This window comes from Mustela erminea, chromosome 6 (genome assembly GCF_009829155.1).
Source record: "Mustela erminea isolate mMusErm1 chromosome 6, mMusErm1.Pri, whole genome shotgun sequence".
Classification (NCBI taxonomy): domain Eukaryota; kingdom Metazoa; phylum Chordata; class Mammalia; order Carnivora; family Mustelidae; genus Mustela; species Mustela erminea.
This window is the reverse complement of record NC_045619.1, coordinates 86,711,906-86,732,223: the sequence shown is the minus strand read 5'-3', so window position 1 is coordinate 86,732,223 and position 20,318 is coordinate 86,711,906. Positions and strand designations below refer to the sequence as shown.

The following is a 20,318-nucleotide window of genomic DNA, read 5'->3' as shown; positions in this document are numbered from 1 at the left end:
GACCCACCACTCAGCCATCACCTCATTCAAATTATGACATCATCAACTTAAGATACATCCTGGTTTACGGGCATCTGGGTGGCTCAGTTGGTTAAGCATCTGATTCTTGATTTCAGCTCAGGTCATAATCTCAGGATCAGGAGATCAAGCCCTACATCGGGCTTGCGGTTGGCTGGGAGTCTGCTTGAGATTATCTCCCTTTCCCTCTGCCCCTCACCACCCAGCTCTCTCTCTCTCTCTCTCGCTCTCTCTCTATCTTAAAAAAAAGTACATCCTGATCTCAGAAATGTTAAAAAGTGAAAAAAACGTGCATCTCAGAATTGATAAAAAATACATATGTGCATGTGAATTATATATACATAGAAAAAAACAGAACATTTTACATTTAGGTATCCTGAATAGCTTATTTTTTGCCTTTGTAATTTCTCTGCGTTTTCAAAATTTTATATGTTGGACATTCGACATTTGAATAATTAGAGAAAACAATACATACTATATTACCCACCACTACAGCTCTTCTAATCCTTCTCTCTCATATGCCCTGCTCCATTGTCATCGGGTTCTTTGCCCAGTCCCCAGTCTCAGGCCATGCTGAGCGAATGGGAGCCTGAGGGGAAAGGAAACTGGCTTTGGTGCAAGCAAACTTATCAGTGATGTTTTCAAAATCTAATGTTTTGCCTATTCCACTTCCCCCTGAGAGAATGTCTTTTTTTTTTTAAGATTTTATTTATTAATTTGACAGAGAGAGATCACAAGTAGGCAGAGAGGAGGGCAGAGAGAGAGAGGGAGAAGCAGGCTCCCTGCCGAGCAGAGAGCCTGACACGGGGCTCTGAGCCCCGCTTGATCCCAGGACCTCGAGATCATGACCTACCTGAAGGCAGAGGCTTTAACCCATTAGCCAACAAGGCAGAGGCTTTAACTCACTGAGCCACCCAGGAACCCCGAGACTATGTCATGTATGACAATTTCTTTTGACCAGGGAATCATCTCAAATAAATTTTAATTAACCTCCACTGAAGTGAGATCATAGTAAATTCTCTTGGTATAAATTAAATATTTAAACTGAAAATTATGTGAGTTTTAATACACTACTTCTCAATTTTTCAATGATTTTAATGTTCTAGAAAAAATAACACTGAAAAACATATTTAAAAATGTGTATGGGGCACATGCGCTTTTTCCTTCTTCCGCATGAGCAAAGAGTCTCTTAGGATCTGGATAGTGAAAAGAAGCCTGGGCAGACACCATCTCTACAGCCATGGGCAGCATTTTATAGCAAGATATACACAGGTCTTTGGCTTTATTTGATAAAATTTTATACAGAAGAGAGAAGATAGGGTATCTTTTCTTTAAGAGCTTTTTATCAAGAATTTGGTTGGGAGTGGGAAGAAGGGGTTGTTAAAGGATAAACTGAAATTTTCTGCAATATTAAGCTGGTGCTTTGGGGCTCCTGGGTGGCTCAGTCACTGGGCGTCTGCCTTCGGCTCAGGTCATGATCCCAGGGTCCTGGAATCGAGCCCCGCACTGGGCTCCCTGCTGGGCAGGAATCCTGCTTCTCTCTCTCCCACTCCCCCTACATGTGTTCCCTCTCTTGCTGTGTCTCTCTCTGTCAAATAAATAAATAAAATATTTTTTTAAAAATCTGGTGCTTAATAAGAATAAATAATTATTAAAAAATTTCTAATGTTTCAAAAAAAACAATTGTTGATATTTTGTCCAAGACACAGCTTTTGCATTACTTTGGGTATATTAAAATATTACACTAAATATTACTTGATTACTGAGATTTTCAGTGTCCCCTTCAATTCTGCACTTAAGGCTAATACCTCACTCACTTTACCCTAGTCCTGGATCTTTTTACATTTTTTTCCTGTCTCACTAACAAAGATCATTTTTTATAAAACTGTTTTGTAAAATGGATTGTGTACATGTGTACATTTATCAGCCTCCCTTCCCATACTGTGGGTGTCTTGAACAGAGAGATGGGTTTATTTACCATCGTATCTCTGTGTCCTACCCCATACGGATGCTGGCATGTGGATAAGCTTCCCCGTCGTTTCGCTAATGGTAGAACAAGAAGAAGGAAAACAGCTAATGATAATGGCTAACATTCTAATATTGATTGAGCACTTATTGTGTGCCAAGCATTGGGTTAAACATTTTACTTATTTAATCTAACAGCTCAATAATAAAAATAATATTTATACCCATTTTACAGGTAAGGAAATTGAGGCATACCGAGGTGAGTGAATTGTAATGTATGAGGTAGATTATGGCAGAACTTGGGTCAGCTCTTCTTGGGTTCCTAAAACATTTTTTGCCTTGAGGGTTTCTCTTTGGGGCCTGAGAGAAATTCGATGAGAAGGAGGAAGGGGAAATGTGGGTAAAGAAAAGAAACAGATGTCATAGGAGAACCAAATTATCGCACTGACACATCAGTTATCTGCTCGTGCTTTACAACAACACTAGGCATCATTAACCTCACTTTCCAGATAAGAAAGGGGACAGAGAGAAGCTCAAGGAAAGCATTCAGTTCCTTCTGCTGGCCAGCCACCTGCGGGTGGCGGAGGTGGGGCGGCATGATAGCTAGGGTGGGCAGGCTATCGGGCAGGCCAGCTGTATCCCCACAACCACCTGCCTGGAAAACTCACAGCAGCTTCCTCTATAAACTCTGTCTACTCAGCGGAGGCAGCATCTCAGCCTAATGGGCAAGTCTCCCTCCTTCTGCCCCATCTAGAGTTGGGCGTCCCCTCCTCTGGGACTACATGCGGCAGGAAGAGACTTGATAAGGACCAAAGCTGATGTCAATAGCCTTACAGAGCGGCCCTTGTCTCACGTGCTTCAACCGATCTGCTCCCCGCCATGTTTCCTGCCTTATGGGGAAACCCCCTAAAGCACACTGATGTAAAAGGCGAGACTCAGAACACCGAGACACAAAATCTAAAACAACCAAGAAATAAAAATAAGACTTTGAGAAAACATTGAAATGCACAGGACTTCTCGAGGAGAAAGGAATTCAGGCATGTTCTGCAGAAGAACTTAATGATGGGAGAGGTTTGGGTCATACATATGCACAGATGATTTCTGGAGAGCACTAAACGTCTAGGGAGGGAGAAAATGTCTCTTCCTTTTTACAGTGCTTGAAAAAAATTTTGACCACATGCCGATATAACTTCTTCAATTCAAGAAAACTATTATTTTTAAGTGGCTTGCCGTCAGTGACAGGCTGAGGTCACCATTGTGCTGTGGTTCACCTCCAGACCTTCCTGGAGTGGAGGGCAGGGAGCCCAAACTGTCCTTCCAGCTATCAGACAGCCCGGTGTATGACACATCAGGGGCAGGTCACATATCCTACACTTCATATAACCCCTCCAAATTAGGAAACTAATTATTCTAAGGACTCAACGTCATGTTTAAAATTTGAGTCAGCTGAAGTGAAATGAGATGAGTAATTTGCTTCCGGAACGTGAGCACACAACCCAGACAGATGCAGCTTCCTTGAGAAGCCGGACACCACCCTCTCAGGAACCCCAGGCTAGGGTTGGTGGTCATGACTCTGCCATGACCTGGGGAAGATCGGAGGCTGTGAGTCCAGCCTCCCCTGTCACCCTCAGGTCAAGCTGGGTCCTGACTAAAGCTCAAGGGCCCGGTGGGGATCACACAACCCCAAGGGTCCTAGTGGGGAGCTGGAGAAAGGGCGGAGCAAAGACTGGAAGGCTCAGACCATACAGGAGTGTCTAGCCCCCAGGAAGCGAAAACAGGTGCAGCAGCCCACAATCTTCCATAGGAAATGCCCTTGGTCTGAGTAAGACAGCTGTTGAAAAGGCCAGCGACAAGAATGGAAGCAGCTGGAGCTGTGAGGGTCTGTAACCGGGCTAAAAGGGATGATCCGGGTAAATTCTGGAGAAGGTCTCTCTCTTCAGGAGTTTACACCCCAGAGAGTCTAGTGTGAATGCAAGGGAGCTGGGCGTGGCGTGGAGGGATTGGTGTTACAGACACCTGTCTTTTCTCCTCCTTTGAGGAGAGTCCGTCCTTCTAGGCCCCTTGATCTAAGGTAGCCAGGCAAGGTCTTCTCCAGGCTCCGCTGGCCTGCCTCCTCTCTCCAGACTCCGTCACCAGAAAACCTCTGGCTTTCTGAATAAACAGCTCAATCCAACCTCGGGGTCCCAGATTAGAAAATAAGATTACTTCCCTGAAGCCAACTGTGGAGCCCCCAGTTGGTTTCTCTGCCCTTCCCAGTTCATGTGAGGGCAGTCTCCTGGCTCAGATTTACCCACCCACACACGTGCTCCCTCGTCTTAGAGACTTAGAAATACACGCGCATTTAATAACGCAAAAAGGAAAACCGAGTCAGTGGTCTAAGCTTCTACCATAGAAAATTTCCAAATTGCCATCTACTTGTAGTCACCCCCATTACTCCTCGAGGGCTGAGATAAGGACCTAAAAGATGACATCCCAGAACTGTAGAGTCGGAGAGAAGCGGTGGGCAGCCCGGGGCTATGGCGGGAGACTTCAGAGCCCGGGCTTCGGCACTGGATTTACTGATTCTAATTCTAGCCCTGCCACTACCCGTTCAGTGGTTCTCAAAGTTGAGCAGGTACCAGGATCACTCGGAGCTCTTTTAACAATGCACATTCCTGGACCCCATCCCCAGAGTTTCGTGTTATTCAGATCTGGGTTGGGGCCCAACCATTTACGGTTCTAGCAAAGTATCAGTTGGTAATGATGCCGCTGCTGGCCCGGGAACCACACCTAAAGCCATACTCTAGCTGTGCGCTCAGCCGTCCCCCATGCATATTCTGGCTAACAACCGTAGTGTTTGCTGGGCCCGGGGGTATACTCGAGACCTGGCGGACGAAGCCCTTCTTTGGGTCCGCGGCACGCAGGTGCCACCTGCTCTCGTCTTCGGATGGGTGGGGAGGAGTCATTTGCCCAAGACCACCCCGCCAGTGAGAAGCAAACTTGGGACGGAGCCCCGGGGCTTCTCACCCGCCGGCCGCCTTCCTCCCCTCCATCGCCGCTGCCCTGCGGCTCCCAGCGCTCTGAGCCCACGCGCCGCCCGCCGCGGTTCCCTGCACACGCTGCTCCGCGCCGCCCGCGGCTGGGCTTAAAAGCTCTCGTCTTTGGGGTGACGACGTCGCTCCAATCTCCTTCGGCGCGGAAAGCCTGGCCGCCCAGACTGCACCCCGGGTGGGCTGAGATCTGGAGAAGCTGGAGAGGCCCGGCTCCTAGCCGCGGTGGGGTGGAGGATGCCTGGGTCCGGGGGCCCCCTCCGCCCGGCCGCCAGCCTCCCGGCGGCCCTAGGCGTAGTCCGGAGTTCCGCCGCCTGCAGCAGCGCTCGGGGGCGCGCCGGGTGGCCGCCCGCACCTCGCCGGGGAGGGGCGCGAAGGGCGCGCCCCAGTGGCTGTGCAGGGCCCGCCCCGGCCCCGCCCTCGCCCTCCAGGACGTCCCGTCGGGAAACCCGCGAGCCGCGCGGCCGAGCGGCTGCGGCTCTGTCTTGGCGCGACAGGTAAGTGACCGAAGCAGCCGGCGACCCTCGCAGGCCCCCTCGACCGACCTCCCCCCGCCCCGGGCCTGGAACGCTGAGCTCTCTCGCTTCTCGGGACTTCCCCCTCCTCGAGCTCGCGTCTGCCAGGTCCTTGCTCCCCACCTCACTCCTCCGCCGACCTTCTCTTCCACTTCCTCCTCACCACCCCCCGTAGTGAAATGAAGGGGTTGGGCCAGACTGCTCCTAATCCGTCGTGGTGGCCTCTAGCTCCTCCCTCGGTAGGACCCCCGCCCCCTCCATCTTTGAAGATGAATGAAGGACTCAGACCTCTGGGACTTGGAGGAGTAGGTAGGAGAGGGACAAGCCGTAGCCATCCCTCCAGGGTTCTACAGCCTTTTCCCTTTACCCATCCGTGCTCCCGCATCCCTTCTGTTCCCCGTCTTCCCAGATTGGGCCACTCCATGTGCTCCGTACAGGAAATCTTTCATAGAGATATGCTCCTGCCAGTGCCACGTTGCTCCTGAGTAGAGGTGGGGTCTCAGATGACCTCTCTCTAGTGTCGTGGGCCTTTTGGGAGTGGGAGCTGTGTGGCATTGTGGGAAGGGAGTCTCATGGGTATTCATGACTGTGACTGTCACCAACTTCCCGATTTCCCCGTCACTTGTTCCGACAAGCCCCAGGCTAACTGAAAGGAGAAACCGTTCCTTACTTGCCCCCAGAGCAAGTCATCCCAGACTCTGACTTCTGCAGAGGGTAGGACAGGGCTCTTCTGTGCGTCTGGCTGAAAGGGGGGCTCAGTTTATCAGCAGAGCTTAAAACGGACCCCTCTATTAGCTGACGCCCATTGCAACAGCCCCAGGGTTTTAACACTGTCCCTCCGGACCCCACAAATGCAGTTTACAGGCACTGGATGAGGTTAGCAACTCTAGACCACTAAAGAGATGTGTAGGCTTCTGCTCATTTTACCAAAGATGTGTATGCACTGCACAGGCGCTTTTCACCTCTCCAACACATGAGCCCCATCCCTACCCATCAGAGGAAGGGTGAAAAGGATGAGACAGACAAATTCACGGACAAGGTAAGGTGAGGGGTTTGAAATATACTTTGGTTCCTATTATCCTGCAGAAGCCAGTATCACGGCACGCAGAAAACTACTTCCAGGGGCATCGGGACGGAAAGGGCAGGACTGTCAAAGAAAGAGGGAGTCTGGAGCCAGTAGAACCATGAAGGAACCCCCGGCTGCCCGAAATGGCCTCGTTCTTGGTAATCACTGCCCGCAGTTGACAGGACAGCTCATACCCATCCAGAGCAGCATGGAATAACTCACGCCTGGAAAGGGGAGGTGCTGATGCATGTTGGATTCCTTCTGAGATCAGAAACATCTTAGCCCAAGTTCAGGTGTCCGGTTCAGGCCGTAGGACCATAGGCTTAGTCCTGGTAGCCATTGCCTAGAACGGAAGTCAGGAATAGGAGGGGTAGCTAACCCTAGGAACTTGGGAGGCAGTTGGATATCGTAAATCGAGGCAGCTGACTTAGCTCTGTCTCTCATTTAGCTGTCTAACTTTGGCCAAATCACATAAACATTCCCTGGTTGGGGAGCAGATGAGAAGGTGTCCATGAAAATGCTTTGGTAAAGCTCCAAGCAACAGCCAAGTAAGAGGCAGCATGGTGTCATGGTTGAGAGGGGGCTTTGGACAGACCTGGGACTGAGTGCAAATCTGACCTTTGCTACTTCCTTGCTATGTGACCTTGATTAAGTTGCTTAACCTCCCTGTGCTTCGGTTTCCTTACCTGTAGAATGGAAAAGATAATGGTCACTTGATTTGCCAGGGTGAGTAGTGATATCAAACGTGGTGGTGGTATTGCCCCAAGCCTCCTTCAGCTCACACAGAACTCCTCAGCTCTGGAAGTGAAGCTGAGGGTCAGAGGCCGTGTCTGTGTACCAGAGGGAGCCAGCAAGGGGCCGTGCCAAAGACATGCGGGTGAACTTGGTCCTTCACACGGCATTCTGTCCCACTCTGGGAAAGCCCAAAATGTCCGCTCTCATTCAATGAGAATGAGAGTGAGGGTTTGAATAAATGAGAGGTCAAGTGCAGGGCAGTGCCTGTCTCTGTGTTGAGCTCAATGCTGTAATTGTGCTGTGTAAAAAGGCTCACACAGTGAACAAGGTTGGGTTCAGTCTGGGGAGAAAGAGGACGGTTAGAAGACTCTTTTGTAGCACCTGAGAGCCCCATGGGGCCAGGTTATTCTCCTGTATTCCGTGCAATCTGGTCCTGAGCCCTAGGTAGGTTTGAAGGAAGGAAGAAACCCAATCCTCATCCTCAGCTCTACCTCTAACAGAGAACAAAGGACAGACGGACCAAGGCAGTGGAATAGCAGGCCCAAATTCCTCAGGGCTGTAGGATGCTGTGGGGCTGAGAAGGCTAGGTGGGTTGGTCGGAAAAAGCGTTCTGGAGGCCAAAGATGGAGGATGAGGAAATTTAAAGACAGGGAAGGAGAAGGCGAACAGGATCTAGGTAATCTGAGTCTAGACCTGTTGGTTCTCCCGGTCTCACAAAATCTCGTGGGGAAGTCCCACACAGGGGGGAAGTGTGGGCGGTGAAACTTAGTAACAAATACACGGGGGGATCCTGAGGACAGGACCTATGCACCTTAGTCTAAGAAGGCTTCTTGGAGGAGGGGAGGAGTCTGAGGAAGAATTTGAAAGAGAAAAGAACACTGCTTGTTTAGCAAGAATATAAGGGAAAGGTGGTAAGGAGGAAAAGGTAAGGCAGGGAGGGTGAGTGACAACCTGAAGTCCGTTGCTTAGGCCAGGGTTCTGCTACGGATCAAATACAGACCCTTTCAGATTGTGGAAGGGAGAGGGGCAGGAGGCAGAGGAGGCTGGCAGGCAGCTTCTGCTGAGCCTCCAGATGTGGGGAGATAAGGATGCGGTCTGGGATGACGGTTTTGAGAGAGAGAAGAAGAGGAGGATCCAGGAGGCAGGGAATGAATCAGCAGGACCTGGGAGTGGGCGTGGAGTGAACCTGACCTTGAGAAGGCACTGAAAACTACCCGAGGTGCCTGGGAGTGGGGCAGGGGCAGAAGCTTTTTCAAGGATTTCCGGGCTGGGGACAGGGGCGCGGGAAGGGGGGAGGATTGGGAAGACCCACCAACTTAGGGGGCGGAGTGGAGACCCTAAGCTCCAGGGCTTGGCAAGTTGAGTGTGGGTGGTCCTGGGTAGCTGTCCTACCGCGGGGAGCAAACTATGGGATAAGGAGAGAAGGAAAACCACTGTTCTGCCCTACCCCCTCACCACCCCCTCCTCAAATCTGGGGCCCTGCCTTCAGGAATACGGTTGGGGCCACTCCTCCCCGCTTCCGTTCTTCCCCTCCCCCACTTGGGCACGGAGGAGCCAGCAGTCTCTGAGCCTTCCTTTGGAGAACAGTTACCCATCTCTGCCGCACCCGACCCAACGGGTCTGGGGTCCTCCAGTGAAAAACCTGTGAGCTGCTGAACTTTGTTTGGTCCCGTATTATTTTGATTTTCAGTGGTCTTTGCGGACTTGGAATAAATGAGCAAACCTTTGTCGAGCACTGACTACATGCCAAGCACTGTTCTAGGCGTACCTTGTGAGCAAATTTGGGCTGCGTTTTTCAATGGAATATCCGTGGGTAACTTTGGCTTAAAATGTTATGCAAACATAAAATGAACCTAGATACCAAGGTCGGGGGGGGGGGGAGGAGAACTGGAGAGACTAGCTACAGAAATAACTTTCAGTACATCTTTCTGGGGAAATAGGCCACAGTCCTGCTGCCTGAATCTTGAGGAAAAGTTGAAGTGTCTTGAAGGTGTAATTAAAAGGAAAGTGAAAACCTCCCAGCATTCTGTAATCAAAAGGGTGAGAGGGTGGGAGGAGGGGTTTGCAGGAGAGAACTCACTAAGCTTGAGAACAGAGGAAGTGAAATGAGTGTTGTGTTTGATGGAGAAGTGCTGGTCACAGAAAGAATCCTCTGGCCCCAAAGGGCCTCTCGGTGCCTCCCCTCCTTCCCCAGACCAGTGGCTTGAAATTGACCTGCCCCTCCCCAGCATGATGTCTCGCTCCACACACCTGCGCCCTCAGTGAGATCGGTCTGACAGTCATCACTTTTTCGAAGAACCTGTAATTGAGCTGTAGTCTGAGTAACTTGAGCAGACATCCCCGTGGTGGTGTCGGCTGCTTACTTCCTGGCTGCCACGTCTCCCGGAGGTGAGCGGCTTAGCAGATAAACAGAAACTTTGTTACAAAAAGGCCACCTGGCTGGCAAGGGCGTGTTCTGGGGTGGCTGACTCGGGTTGTCACGGAAGCTGAAACTTTGCCTGGGACTTACAATTTTGTCATTGTTAAAGCATTTGTCCTATGTAGGCTCTGGGGAAGGGCAGGCGCCAGGGAGGGGCGGGGCCGTGTAAGAGTGGCATGGTGGGTGGTGGGGAGACTGGGGAAAAGAGCCTGGCCCCAGGCTCACAGGAGCCTAACCCAGTCCCCACCCACCCAGGTGACCTCCAAGAGGGAGGTAAGAATATGAGAACAGAGCAGTGTCCTGGGAATTGGGAGACTGGCATCTGCTTCTGGGAGCCACAAGCTGTGTGATACTAGGGAAGTCACCTAACCCCTCTGGCCTGTCCTGTAAGAGGAGGGCGCTGGACTCATGGACAGACCCAGTCAAAGGGGCCTGCCGAGGGTGTGACAACAGAGTGTCACGGAACTCAAATGCTTGCTGCTCTAAGAGCATTCAAAATATCGTCTAGTGAAGCCAGCGTTTACCCCTGTAGCTTGGAACAGCTCACTTGAACCGCTTGGGCTTCATCTCCTTGAACAAGCATTTATGGAATATCTACTCCCTGAAAAACCTGGGCTAGACTTTGCAAGAGACAAAACGGGTAAAACACCCTGCCTCTCTGGCCAGGCGCTCACAAAGGGGTGAGAGAGAACAGACTCCTTTGAACCCGAGGCGGGCAGTGAGGAGCCCAGTGTGGAAGCACTGGCACAGGAGGGACAGGAGGGTGGAGAGAGGAATTCTGGGAGATCTGAAGGGGCTTCTTGGAGGAGGCTATAATGTAAAAAGGAGGGACAGCACTGGGTCACTGGCTTTCAAACTTCTGTGACTGGGCCAAAATAAGAAAGACCTTTTACAGCAAGACGTGGTGACAACTCACCTACAAGGGTATCCCAAAAATCTTAGGGCGCTTTTACACTTGACTCCCATCAGAGGTATGAATTCTACAATCAGACAGAAAAGCATCATTTGAAAATGTAGGAATTTACATTTCTTTCACTTTTATTGAGTTTTATGAATTTTATTTTACTTTATTTTTAAAGATTTTTATTCATTTATTTGACAGAGACACAGCGAGAGAGGGAACATAAGCAGGGGGAGTGGGAGAGGGAGATGCAGGCTTCCCATCAAGCAGGGAGCCATAGAGGGAGCCCAATCCCAGGACCCTGTGATCATGACCTGACCTGAAGGCAGATGCATAATGACTGAGCCACCCAGGTGCCCCAGTTTTACAAATTTTAAACAACAAAATTTTCCTTTTCATTTTGTATCAGGACATGTTTATCATCTCTAATTGGCAGAGACAAGCATAAAATAAAAATTTGTTCATCAGAATTCATAAAAATCAGGTAAAAGAAATTTTAATAAAATTTTCAAGTGATGTTCTTGAGTCTATAGTGTTTACACTTCTGAAGTTATTAATGCTTAAAACTGCTAAGACTTTTGGTACACTCTACATATGTATATCTAATAACTGATATGAAATTTAAAAAAAAAACACCCATATTGCATGCGATCCACTTTGGCATTTTCTTTTTTGTTCTATTCTATTCTGATCTTTTTTTTTTTTTAAGATTTTATTTATTTATTTGAGAGAGGGAGAGTGTGGGCATGGGCAAGAGCCAGGGGAGGGGCAGAGGGAGAAAGAGAAGCAGGCTCCCTGCTGAGTGGGGAGCCCCGATGCTGGGCTCAATCCCAGGACCCCAGGACCTAAGCTGTAGGCAGACACTTAACCAACTGAGACACCCACGTACCCCTCTATTCTCATCTTTTAAAGAATATTTTCATGCTGATTTGCAGCACTTTAAATTTAGTACACAATCCTACAGTGAGTTGTAATCAGTGGTTTGATAGACCCTGGGGCTGGGTGAAACCTCAATGACAGAAAGTAAGCTTGTGTTCTGGCTAGTGAGGCCAGAGGGGCAGGTCCCATTTGTTCAATCTAAGAAAGCTTCCTGGAGGAAGAGGATTTCTGGCATCATCTCGGTACTGAAACAAGATGGTTCATGTGTAGCAATGCCAAGCATGGCTGGAGGAAAAAGCATTGGGAATTCCCCTCACCAGTAGCAGGAGGGGAATGAGTGGGTGAGGGCTATGGACACGTTTGCCAGTGGTCCTGGAGGCCAGGTGTGGGAGCTCAAATGTGGAGGAGCTGTACAAGACACTGCGGGGGAGAATCCTGTGAACTTGACCAAGTAATACATACAACAGGGACTACTCCTTGACCAGGCTGGTGGAGGCCTGATTCCCCACTCTTGCTAACCACACTTCTGGGACTCTCCCATGCAGAGGCCAGAAATCCTGAATCCCAAAGTCTTCTGGATTCCATCCGATTATGTGTCCCTTCTGCTGGGCTCTTTCTTTTTTTTTTTTTTTTTAATATTTTATTTATTCATTGGGCAGACAGAGATCACAAGTAGGCAGAGAAGCAGGCAGAGAGAGGAGGAAGCAGACTCCCTGCTGAGCAGAGAGCCCAATGCGGGGCTCGATCCCAGGACCCTGGGATCATGACCTGAGCTGAAGGCAGAGGCTTAACCCACTGAGCCACCCAGGCGCCCTGCTGGGCTCTTTCTTATTGCTCACATGTTGAGCAAACAGAGACCTCGTTCCTTACCGCCACAGCTAATCACAGGTATCTCATTTCATTTCAGGATGTGGTTAGTACCTTGAGGAACTGCAGTCTCCAGAGAGCAAGGCTTAGACAGGCAGGCTGGATTGAGAGAGCAGAAGCTTGGAAGGATTCAATTTAACCCTAGGTCTCTTTGTCCAGGGGAAATAAAAGGAGCAGAGGTGAACCCCACTGCAAAGGACCACGAGGCAATGCCCGGACAAGGGAATTGGAGTGATCTGGGTGATTCTAAGTGAATCAATCAGGGAGGACTTCTTAGAGGAGGTGAGTCGCGAACACTTGGCAGCAGCTGGTAACTAAACTCTTACCAGGTCTTTGTTTCTGACTGTGCTCCCTTTCTTGCTGGAGTGGGAAGGTAGACAGAAAGTATCAGGGAAGGTGCAGCCTGCAGGATGGTTCAACACTGTCATGGCAAACACCCCCCACTTTTCAGACTCTGTTATTTGTGCTTAGCTGACGCAGTTCCAGAATTGAGGAGGTGTCTAGCTCAACGCCTTGTGCTGGCCCAGCATAGCTCAACCTCTAGGGCAAAAATCTGCCTCTCCACTGTATCCTCATTCCCTCCCTGAAGGCTTCTTCCAGCCCAGAGAGATCTACCTCTTTCAACTTAGCACTTCCCATCTGTGCTGTTATTAAGTTTTAATTTTATTAATTCTTGAAGAAGTAATGTCATCAGGGCTCAAAGTGCAAAAGGGTGTTGGGTGAGAGCTCTTTTTCCTGCTCCCATCTTCTCCTTGGACAGGTGCTACCTGGAGCCAGCGCTAGCAGTTCTTATTCTCCAACTAGATTTTAAACTCTCTTGGGAAAAGGAATTCTCTCCTATTGCTCCCTGTCCCTCTGTGTCCCAGCTGTTCTCCCACCCCATCACCCATGGGACTTTTCCTAGCACCATATCCTCCCTCCTGATCCACACCGCTACTATCTTGGGTCAGGCACACCCCCCACCCAACCCCTCTCCATTAGCCATCCAGTTGCCAGTCCGATCCATCTCCTAGACACCCTCCACCAGCTGGCCTACTGTCTTCCTGTAATGCTGGGCTCTGGCTAAGCTTTTGTTGCTCCCATACCTCAGGTCAAGGCAAACTCCTTGGCATGATGACCCAGTTGCAGCCACCTCTCCAGGCCCGTCCTCAACGATTCCTGTCTTCATGCTCCCACCATACCAAACCACGGGCAGTTCTCTGCTTGGCCGTGCTATCTCCTGCCTCTAGACCTTAGTCTGTGCCATTCCCTCTGCCTGAAATGCACTCACCTTGCCTGGCCAGCTCCTTCCTGTGGGTGAGTGCTCAGCTCAGGCTCCTCCCACCAAGGGACTTCTTCACTGCCAACACTCTTCTGCACTTGTTGAGTTTCCTGTGTCCTCTTTTCCTGGGCATCAAGGATGCCTGTCTCCCTAGGCGATTTCCATTTAAAAATCTGACTTCCCCGGGGAACCTGGGTGGCTCAGACATCAGGCATCTGCCTTTGGCTCAGGTCATGATCCCAGGGTCCTGGTATTCAGCCCCACATGGGGATCCCTGCTCCACAGGAAGCCTGCTTCTCCCTCTCCCACTCCCCCACTTGTGTTCCCTCTCTCACTGTCTCTCTCTCTGTCAAATGGATAAAGAACATCTTAAATAAATAAATAAATAAATAAATAAATAAATAAATAAATAAAATTTGACTTCTCAGGTCAATTATACTCCAATTGAAAAAATATCTGACTTTTCCAATTGAGTCTATGGTCCTTGAGGGCTGTACTTGCTCATCTCTGTCTACCCCCCTTGTGATAAGGAAAACAAGTTTTGAGAAAGACAACTTTGTTCTTCGGAGTTGCTGCCTTGGCATTTTATCAAGTATGATTATCCTACTCACATCTAGAGTCTGGACGTTTCAATAAGGACTTGAGTTTAGAACACCTGCCAAAAGTTTCCACTTCGCTTTTAGCGGGGCACCTTTTTAAAATAATCACTTAGGAGTTAAGCCCAAGCAAAGTTACTGACCTCTGTCCCAATCACCTTTGAGTATAGGTGCTCTCTGTCTCCCGCTTGCAGGTGGCCCCAAACTGAGGACAGCCTTTCCCCCGGCTCATTGCGCCCCCTCCCTTCTGGAACTGGTAAGTACAAATCAGTCTTGTACCTCTGCTTCTTCCTTTGTGTGGGTGTGTTGAAACTGGGCCTTCAAGTCAGAATGACCCCATGGGTTTCACTTCCCCTAAGTGGGACCTCAGATGCTGGGGGAGCGACCTGCCAATCCCGTGGGGGTGGCTTGTGCCTCCTTGCTCAGCAGGTCGTAACCTGAATATTCTTAATTCTGTATATAAGCTCCCACTTAACACACCTGTCTGGCAGAGTACCTGGCACGTAGCAGGTGTTCCCAGTGCTGGCAGAACAAATACATTTCCTCTCCCGACTCCTGATACAAAATAGTGGCTCAGAGAGATTTTGTTTTGACTTTTGATGATGCTACTGAATCCACTGTTATAAAAGAAAACCCTTTGTCTAGCCCTGTTCCCTCTTGAGATCACAGTGGGCCCATCTCCCCCAGATCCAAGTGACTCCAGACACCAGGCTTCTCTCCACAGGCAGGAAGGAGCTTGTGTGTTTAAATGACAGCATTAAGTAGCTCAACCGGCATTACTTTTAAACAAGACATGCCACCAGTAATGAATGTGGCTTTGGCCAAGGACCAGGTACTCGAGGATAATTGCTGGGAAGCTGAGCAGGGATTTATTAATTATAATAATAGGAATAATTGATAGCATTTATCAAGGGCTTATTATGTGCCCAGCACGCTGCTGAGTATTTTGCAGACATCATCTCGAATTTCACCTCACTGTAACCCTGTGCATTAAGTATTTGTTACCCCCACTTTCTAGAGGAGGAAATGGAGCCTTAGAAAGATGACCTGCTCTGTCCCAGGGACACACAGATGCTAACAATGGAAACTAACACTTTTTGAGAACTTACTATGTACACAGACTGCTAAAGTTTTTCCATGAATTATTTCATTGAGCTTTAATCCTTACAACAACCCTAAGAGTAGATGCTATTGTTACTAGAACGGGCAAAACTGGGATTTGTACCCAGGTGTCTTGCCACCAACATCTAGTGTTTAACCAATAAGCTTTATTCTTCCAGGGGCGCCTGGGTGGCTCAGTTAGTGTCTGCCTTCAGCTCAGGTCGTAATCCCAGGGTCCTGGGATCAAGTCCCAAAATGGGCTCCCTGCTCAGTGGGCTCCCTGCTCAGTGGGGAGCCTGCTTCTCCCTCTGCCGTTGCCTCTCCCCCTTGACCCCCACGTGCACACACACTCTCTCTCACATAAATAAATAAAAGCTTTAACAAAAAAAAAAAAAAAAAAAAAAAAAAAAGCACCTTATGCTCCCAGAGTTCTCCACAGAAAGTTTTGCACTCGTCCTTTGAGCTATGCGACTATGGGCCTAAGGGTAGAAGCTGGTGAACACGTAATCCCATTTCTGCCTGAAAGATGTTGTCATAGAACCTCAGGTATTTTTTTTTCTTTAATTAAATATGAGTAGATAGAGAAAAATATTTGCAAAATACATGTAAGGGTGTAGAGAATACCATTTCCACCAGCAGCCACCATTCCCACACATTTTCTTCCCTCCCCAGAAATTTTGGTTTTATTATTCCTTCAGGGTTTCCCCACCGCCTTCATTTTTCTTTATAGCTTGACCACCCATTCATTTTTGTGTTCATAAACAGTATCATTAGTTTCCCAGGTTTCTGAATTTTCTGCAAGTGGGTGCATCCTGTTTGTATCTTTTTTTTTTTAATTTTTATTTATTTATTTGACAGAGAGAGATCACAAGTAGGCAAAGAGACAGGCAGAGAGAGAGGAAGGGAAGCAGGCTCCCTGCTGAGCAGAGAGCCCGATGTGGGGCTCGATCCCAGGACCCCGAGATCATGATCTGAGCTGAAGGCAGAGGCTTTAACCCACTGAGTCACCCAGGCACCCCATCCTGTTTGTATCTTGTCACGGCCTCCTGTCTGGTCCTGGCGACTGCCCCATGCAGCTGCTTGTCAAGGTAGCTCATGCTTTGTCACTGCTGTAGAGTTCTCCGTGCTGTGGGTATTTCTCACTTGTTCATTCTGTCGGTGGACATGGAGTGTTTCTAACTTGGACTGTTGCAGTCGGTGCTGCTCAGAGCTTTCCTGTACGCGCCTCCTGGCTCATAGATCCAGGAGTTTCTCTGGGATATAAAACTGGGCGTAAAATTGCAGGGTCATTGGGTGTGTATTTTTTTTTCTTCTTCATAATTTTTCTAATAGATTTGTTTATTTGGGAGGCTCAGTGCATTAAAGCCTCTGCCTTCGGCTCAGGTCGTGATCCCAGGGTCCTGGGATCGAGCCCCACATCGGGCTCTCTGCTCCGCAGGGAGCCTGCTTCCTCTTCTCTCTCTCTCTCTGCCTGTGTCTCTGCCTACTTGTGATCTCTGTCTGTCAAATAAATAAATAATTTTTTTTTTTTTTAAGATTTGTTTATTTGTTATTTGAGAGAGAGAGAGAGCAGGGAAAGGGGCAGAGGGAGAGAGAATTCCAAGCAGGCTCCCCACTGAGCATGGAGCCCAACCCGGGACTCCATCCGGGGACCCTGAGATCATGATCTGAGCCGAAACCAAGAGGCAGAGGCTTAACCGACTGCACCACCCAGGCACCCCTGGGTGGGCACATTTTAAAATTTTGCTTGATAATGTCACATTATTTCCCAAAGCCGTTATGTCGATTAAACCTCTTCACGCAGAGTTTCGGCATTTGGTAATCCCAGATCCGTGGGTGTCAGTCTCAGAGTAGGAGAGCAATGCTGAGTCTGGTTCCTCATCTTGTGGCTAGAGGAAACTGAGGCACAGAAGAGTGATGTGATGGGGCCGAGGTGTGGTCACCATTCAGGGACAGAGCCTGGACTCAAACCCCAAGCCCCCAGAGTTCCTCCACACTGCTGCCTTAGCTCATTTCTCTCTCTCCTCTTCCCTTCTCAGGCTGAGGCCCCAAGGAGTGGCTGCTACAACCTATCGAGCTATTTCCAGGGTTGGGCACAGCACTCGGGCTAACCTGGCCAGGGTCCCCTTTGGGTCCTGAGGATGCGGCTTTTCCGCAGACGCCACATGCCCCTGCGCCTGGCCATGGTGGGCAGTGCCTTCGTGCTCTTCCTCTTCATCCTGCACAGGGATGTGAGCAGCACGGAGCAGGCCACTGAGAAACCATGGCTGAAGTCCTTGGTGAGCCAGAAGGATCATGTGCTGGACCTCATGCTGGGGGCTGTGAACAACCTTCGAGATTCGATGCCCAAGCTCCAGATCAGGGCTCCCGAGCCCCAGGAGACGTCCATCTCCACAAACCAGTCCTGCCTTCCTGGGTTCTACACTCCAGCTGAGCTGAAGCCCTTCTGGGAACGGCCACCCCAGGATCCCAATAGCCCCGGGGCAGATGGGAAGGCATTTCAGAAGGACAAGTGGACACGCCTGGAGACCCAGGAAAAGGAAGAAGGCTATAAGAAGCACTGTTTCAATGCCTTTGCCAGTGACCGGATTTCCCTGCAGAGGGCCCTGGGGCCAGACACCCGACCCCCTGAGTAAGTAGCTCCCAGAGTCCTGGGGGGAGGCCAGGGTTCTGTCCTAGGTGTGGCTGGTGCGGTCATGGCCATGGGCCAAATGCCAGGTAGAGAGCTGCTGGTGATTGTATGATATGGGCAAGGATTTCCTCTAAGCCCTCCCTTCTTTTCCTGACCAGTGCCCTTATCCTCGGCCTTGGTATTGTGGTCAGGCCAGAGGCCCAGGGAGACCGTGACAGTAAAATGACCAAGGTGATGGGATACAGAAGGAGGAGTTCAGGTCCCAGGACCTGGCCCCAGGGTAAATGGGAGGGATGATTCCAGATTGCAGACTCGATGGCCCGCCCTCTGCGGAGGCCTGCCCAAGAAGAGCCTGTGGGACTCTGCCATTGAGCTGTTGAGAAAGGGCTGTTTCCGGACAGGAGCCTGGATAGTCAGGACCATCCCTCCACCTCCTGGCTTCCCTCTGTGAAGGGCCACAGAACCAGGAATTCACTCCAGCCTCCATGTGGAGCCATTTTTACTTACCGCCCCGGGCAGTGAACCAACACAGAGATCTCTGAGCTCTGAGCTGCCAGGGCCTGCTCACGTTGTCCTCAAGTCATAGATTTTGTCTGTCCCAGCTCAAGAGTTAGATCCTTTCTCGCCTTTTTTCACATGGCAACCCCCTTGTTGAGTTCATGAGTACTTAGTGCTGGAACCTAGGGGTCCTCAGACTTGGACCAAGTATCAAAGTCCTAGATGGTGGGGCCTCTCGGAGTTGTCAAGAGCTCCTCAGCAGAGAGGGGTGTCAGGCAGGAGGGCAGCCAGGGGAGGAAGTTGGGGAATCACTTCTGGAGGATTCATAAGAAATCTGACAGCAGAGGGGGGATAAGAAAGGCCGTCAGGGGGTGCCTGCATGGCTCAGTCAGTTAAACACCTGCCTTCAGCTCAGGTCAGGGCTCCAGGTCCTGGGATGGAGACCCGCATCCGCATTCGACTCCCTGCTCAGCGGGAAGACTGCTTCTCCCTCTCCCTCTGCCGCTCCCCCTGCTTCTTCTTCTCTCTCTCTCTCTCTAACAAGTAAAATAAAATCTTAAAAAGAAGAGAGAGGGGAAAAAATAGACTGTCAGCCCAAATGATTCCCTGAGGTCTAGTATTCCCAGCATCCTACCCCCAGCCAAGGCGGAGTGTCAAGAGTGTGGCGGTGTGGCCACGTCCTCAGGGTAGCTGGAGCCGATGAAGACACAGAAAAGGTCACAGGAAATCGTGTGTGATGATAGTATCAGATTACAGGGAATTAATGAGGAAATGGGTTAGAGAAGCACTGTAAATTGTAAAGAAAAGAGCCTTTTTCTCTCCTGGATTACGGAAATTGTAGTCACTTTTCTCAGATGTCGAATTTGCCCTTTATTACATCCCCTTGGGGACCTCCAGATTGGATTACACTTTTTGCAGCGCACACATTACTGAGGAAGAGAGAGTCAGCCCTGGGAACTCCTGGAGCAGACAAGAGAAGTCAAGGGGAGGGCAAGGGAGCCCTCTGCCTCAAGCTGGGGCACCGAGCCAGCGGTGGGGCAGATGGGGTTTGGAATGGGTTCGCTAGGACCTGTGCAGAGGCTCAGGGTTGGTGGAAAATCAGAGTGAGCCAGGAACAGGGAGCAGCTCCTCCCAGCCGCATGGGAGAGCAGAGGACAGTGATGGCAACCTGTGGACAGGGCCCTCCTACCCCCAGAGCTCCTGAGGACCTGGAGAGCTGTATCAATGCTTCCATCCTCCTAGATGTGTCGACCAGAAGTTCCGCCGCTGCCCTCCACTGCCCACCACCAGCGTCATCATTGTGTTTCACAACGAGGCCTGGTCCACACTGCTGCGAACTGTGTACAGTGTGCTGCACACTGCCCCTGCCATCCTGCTGAAGGAGATCATACTGGTGGATGACGCCAGCACTGATGGTGAGGCTGGAGGGGGTCCCGGTGGGGGAGCCATTGTCTCCCCTGGTACTCCGGAAGGAGGGCGGGTCCTCTGGGGAGAGCACGCACCCCCACTACCTGTGGCCTGGTACCACTGCTCATCATAAAGGCCAGGAGCAGGGAGAAGAAAGGGGAGGGAGAGGAAGGTAGGAGCAGGGGCCACATAGACCACATTCCCAGAGCCGAATCTTATTCCCATGTCAGCCGGTGAGCTCCCAAAGCTTTGCAGTTCTGGTTTCTGAGACTCTTAGAGCTGCCCAGCGCAACCCCCCGTCAGAAATAGTGGGAGAAGGCAGGGCAGTGGGTGGCGACGCGCCTTCTTCTCCATTTCCTACCTGCTAGAGCGCTCTTCTGCTCTCCGAAGAGTCTGCCTCAGAAGATCTCTTTGCTGTAGTTGGTGAGA

The 20,318-nt window shown here is 50.2% G+C and overlaps 2 protein-coding genes across 13 annotated transcripts in view; one reads left to right on the top strand and one right to left on the bottom strand.

Annotated features, from left to right (window-relative positions):
- The window catches only part of SLC4A8 (solute carrier family 4 member 8), a 103,865-nt gene extending 98,495 nt beyond the window's left edge, over positions 1 to 5,370 (bottom strand). Inside the window, exon 1 of the mRNA XM_032348234.1 lies at positions 4,990 to 5,370. The gene's annotated coding sequence lies outside the window, so the exon portion shown is untranslated. The remainder of the gene's footprint in view (positions 1 to 4,989) is intronic.
- Positions 5,371 to 5,408: 38 nt separating this feature from the next.
- GALNT6 (polypeptide N-acetylgalactosaminyltransferase 6) overlaps positions 5,409 to 20,318 on the top strand; it is a 35,281-nt gene continuing 20,371 nt past the window's right edge. For 2 of the 12 annotated variants that reach the window (XM_032348239.1, XM_032348250.1), the window contains exons 1-5: positions 5,410 to 5,509; positions 12,554 to 12,676; positions 14,422 to 14,507; positions 17,392 to 17,984; positions 19,725 to 19,897. In XM_032348239.1, the coding sequence (XP_032204130.1) occupies positions 17,494 to 17,984; positions 19,725 to 19,897 (664 nt within the window). In that variant the 5' untranslated portion in view covers positions 5,410 to 5,509; positions 12,554 to 12,676; positions 14,422 to 14,507; positions 17,392 to 17,493. Of the gene's footprint in view, positions 5,510 to 6,478; positions 6,567 to 9,279; positions 9,717 to 11,057; positions 11,133 to 12,553; positions 12,677 to 14,421; positions 14,508 to 17,391; positions 17,985 to 19,724; positions 19,898 to 20,318 lie in introns of those variants that run through there. The other 10 variants (XM_032348241.1, XM_032348243.1, XM_032348242.1 and 7 more) reach the window with 10 other exon arrangements.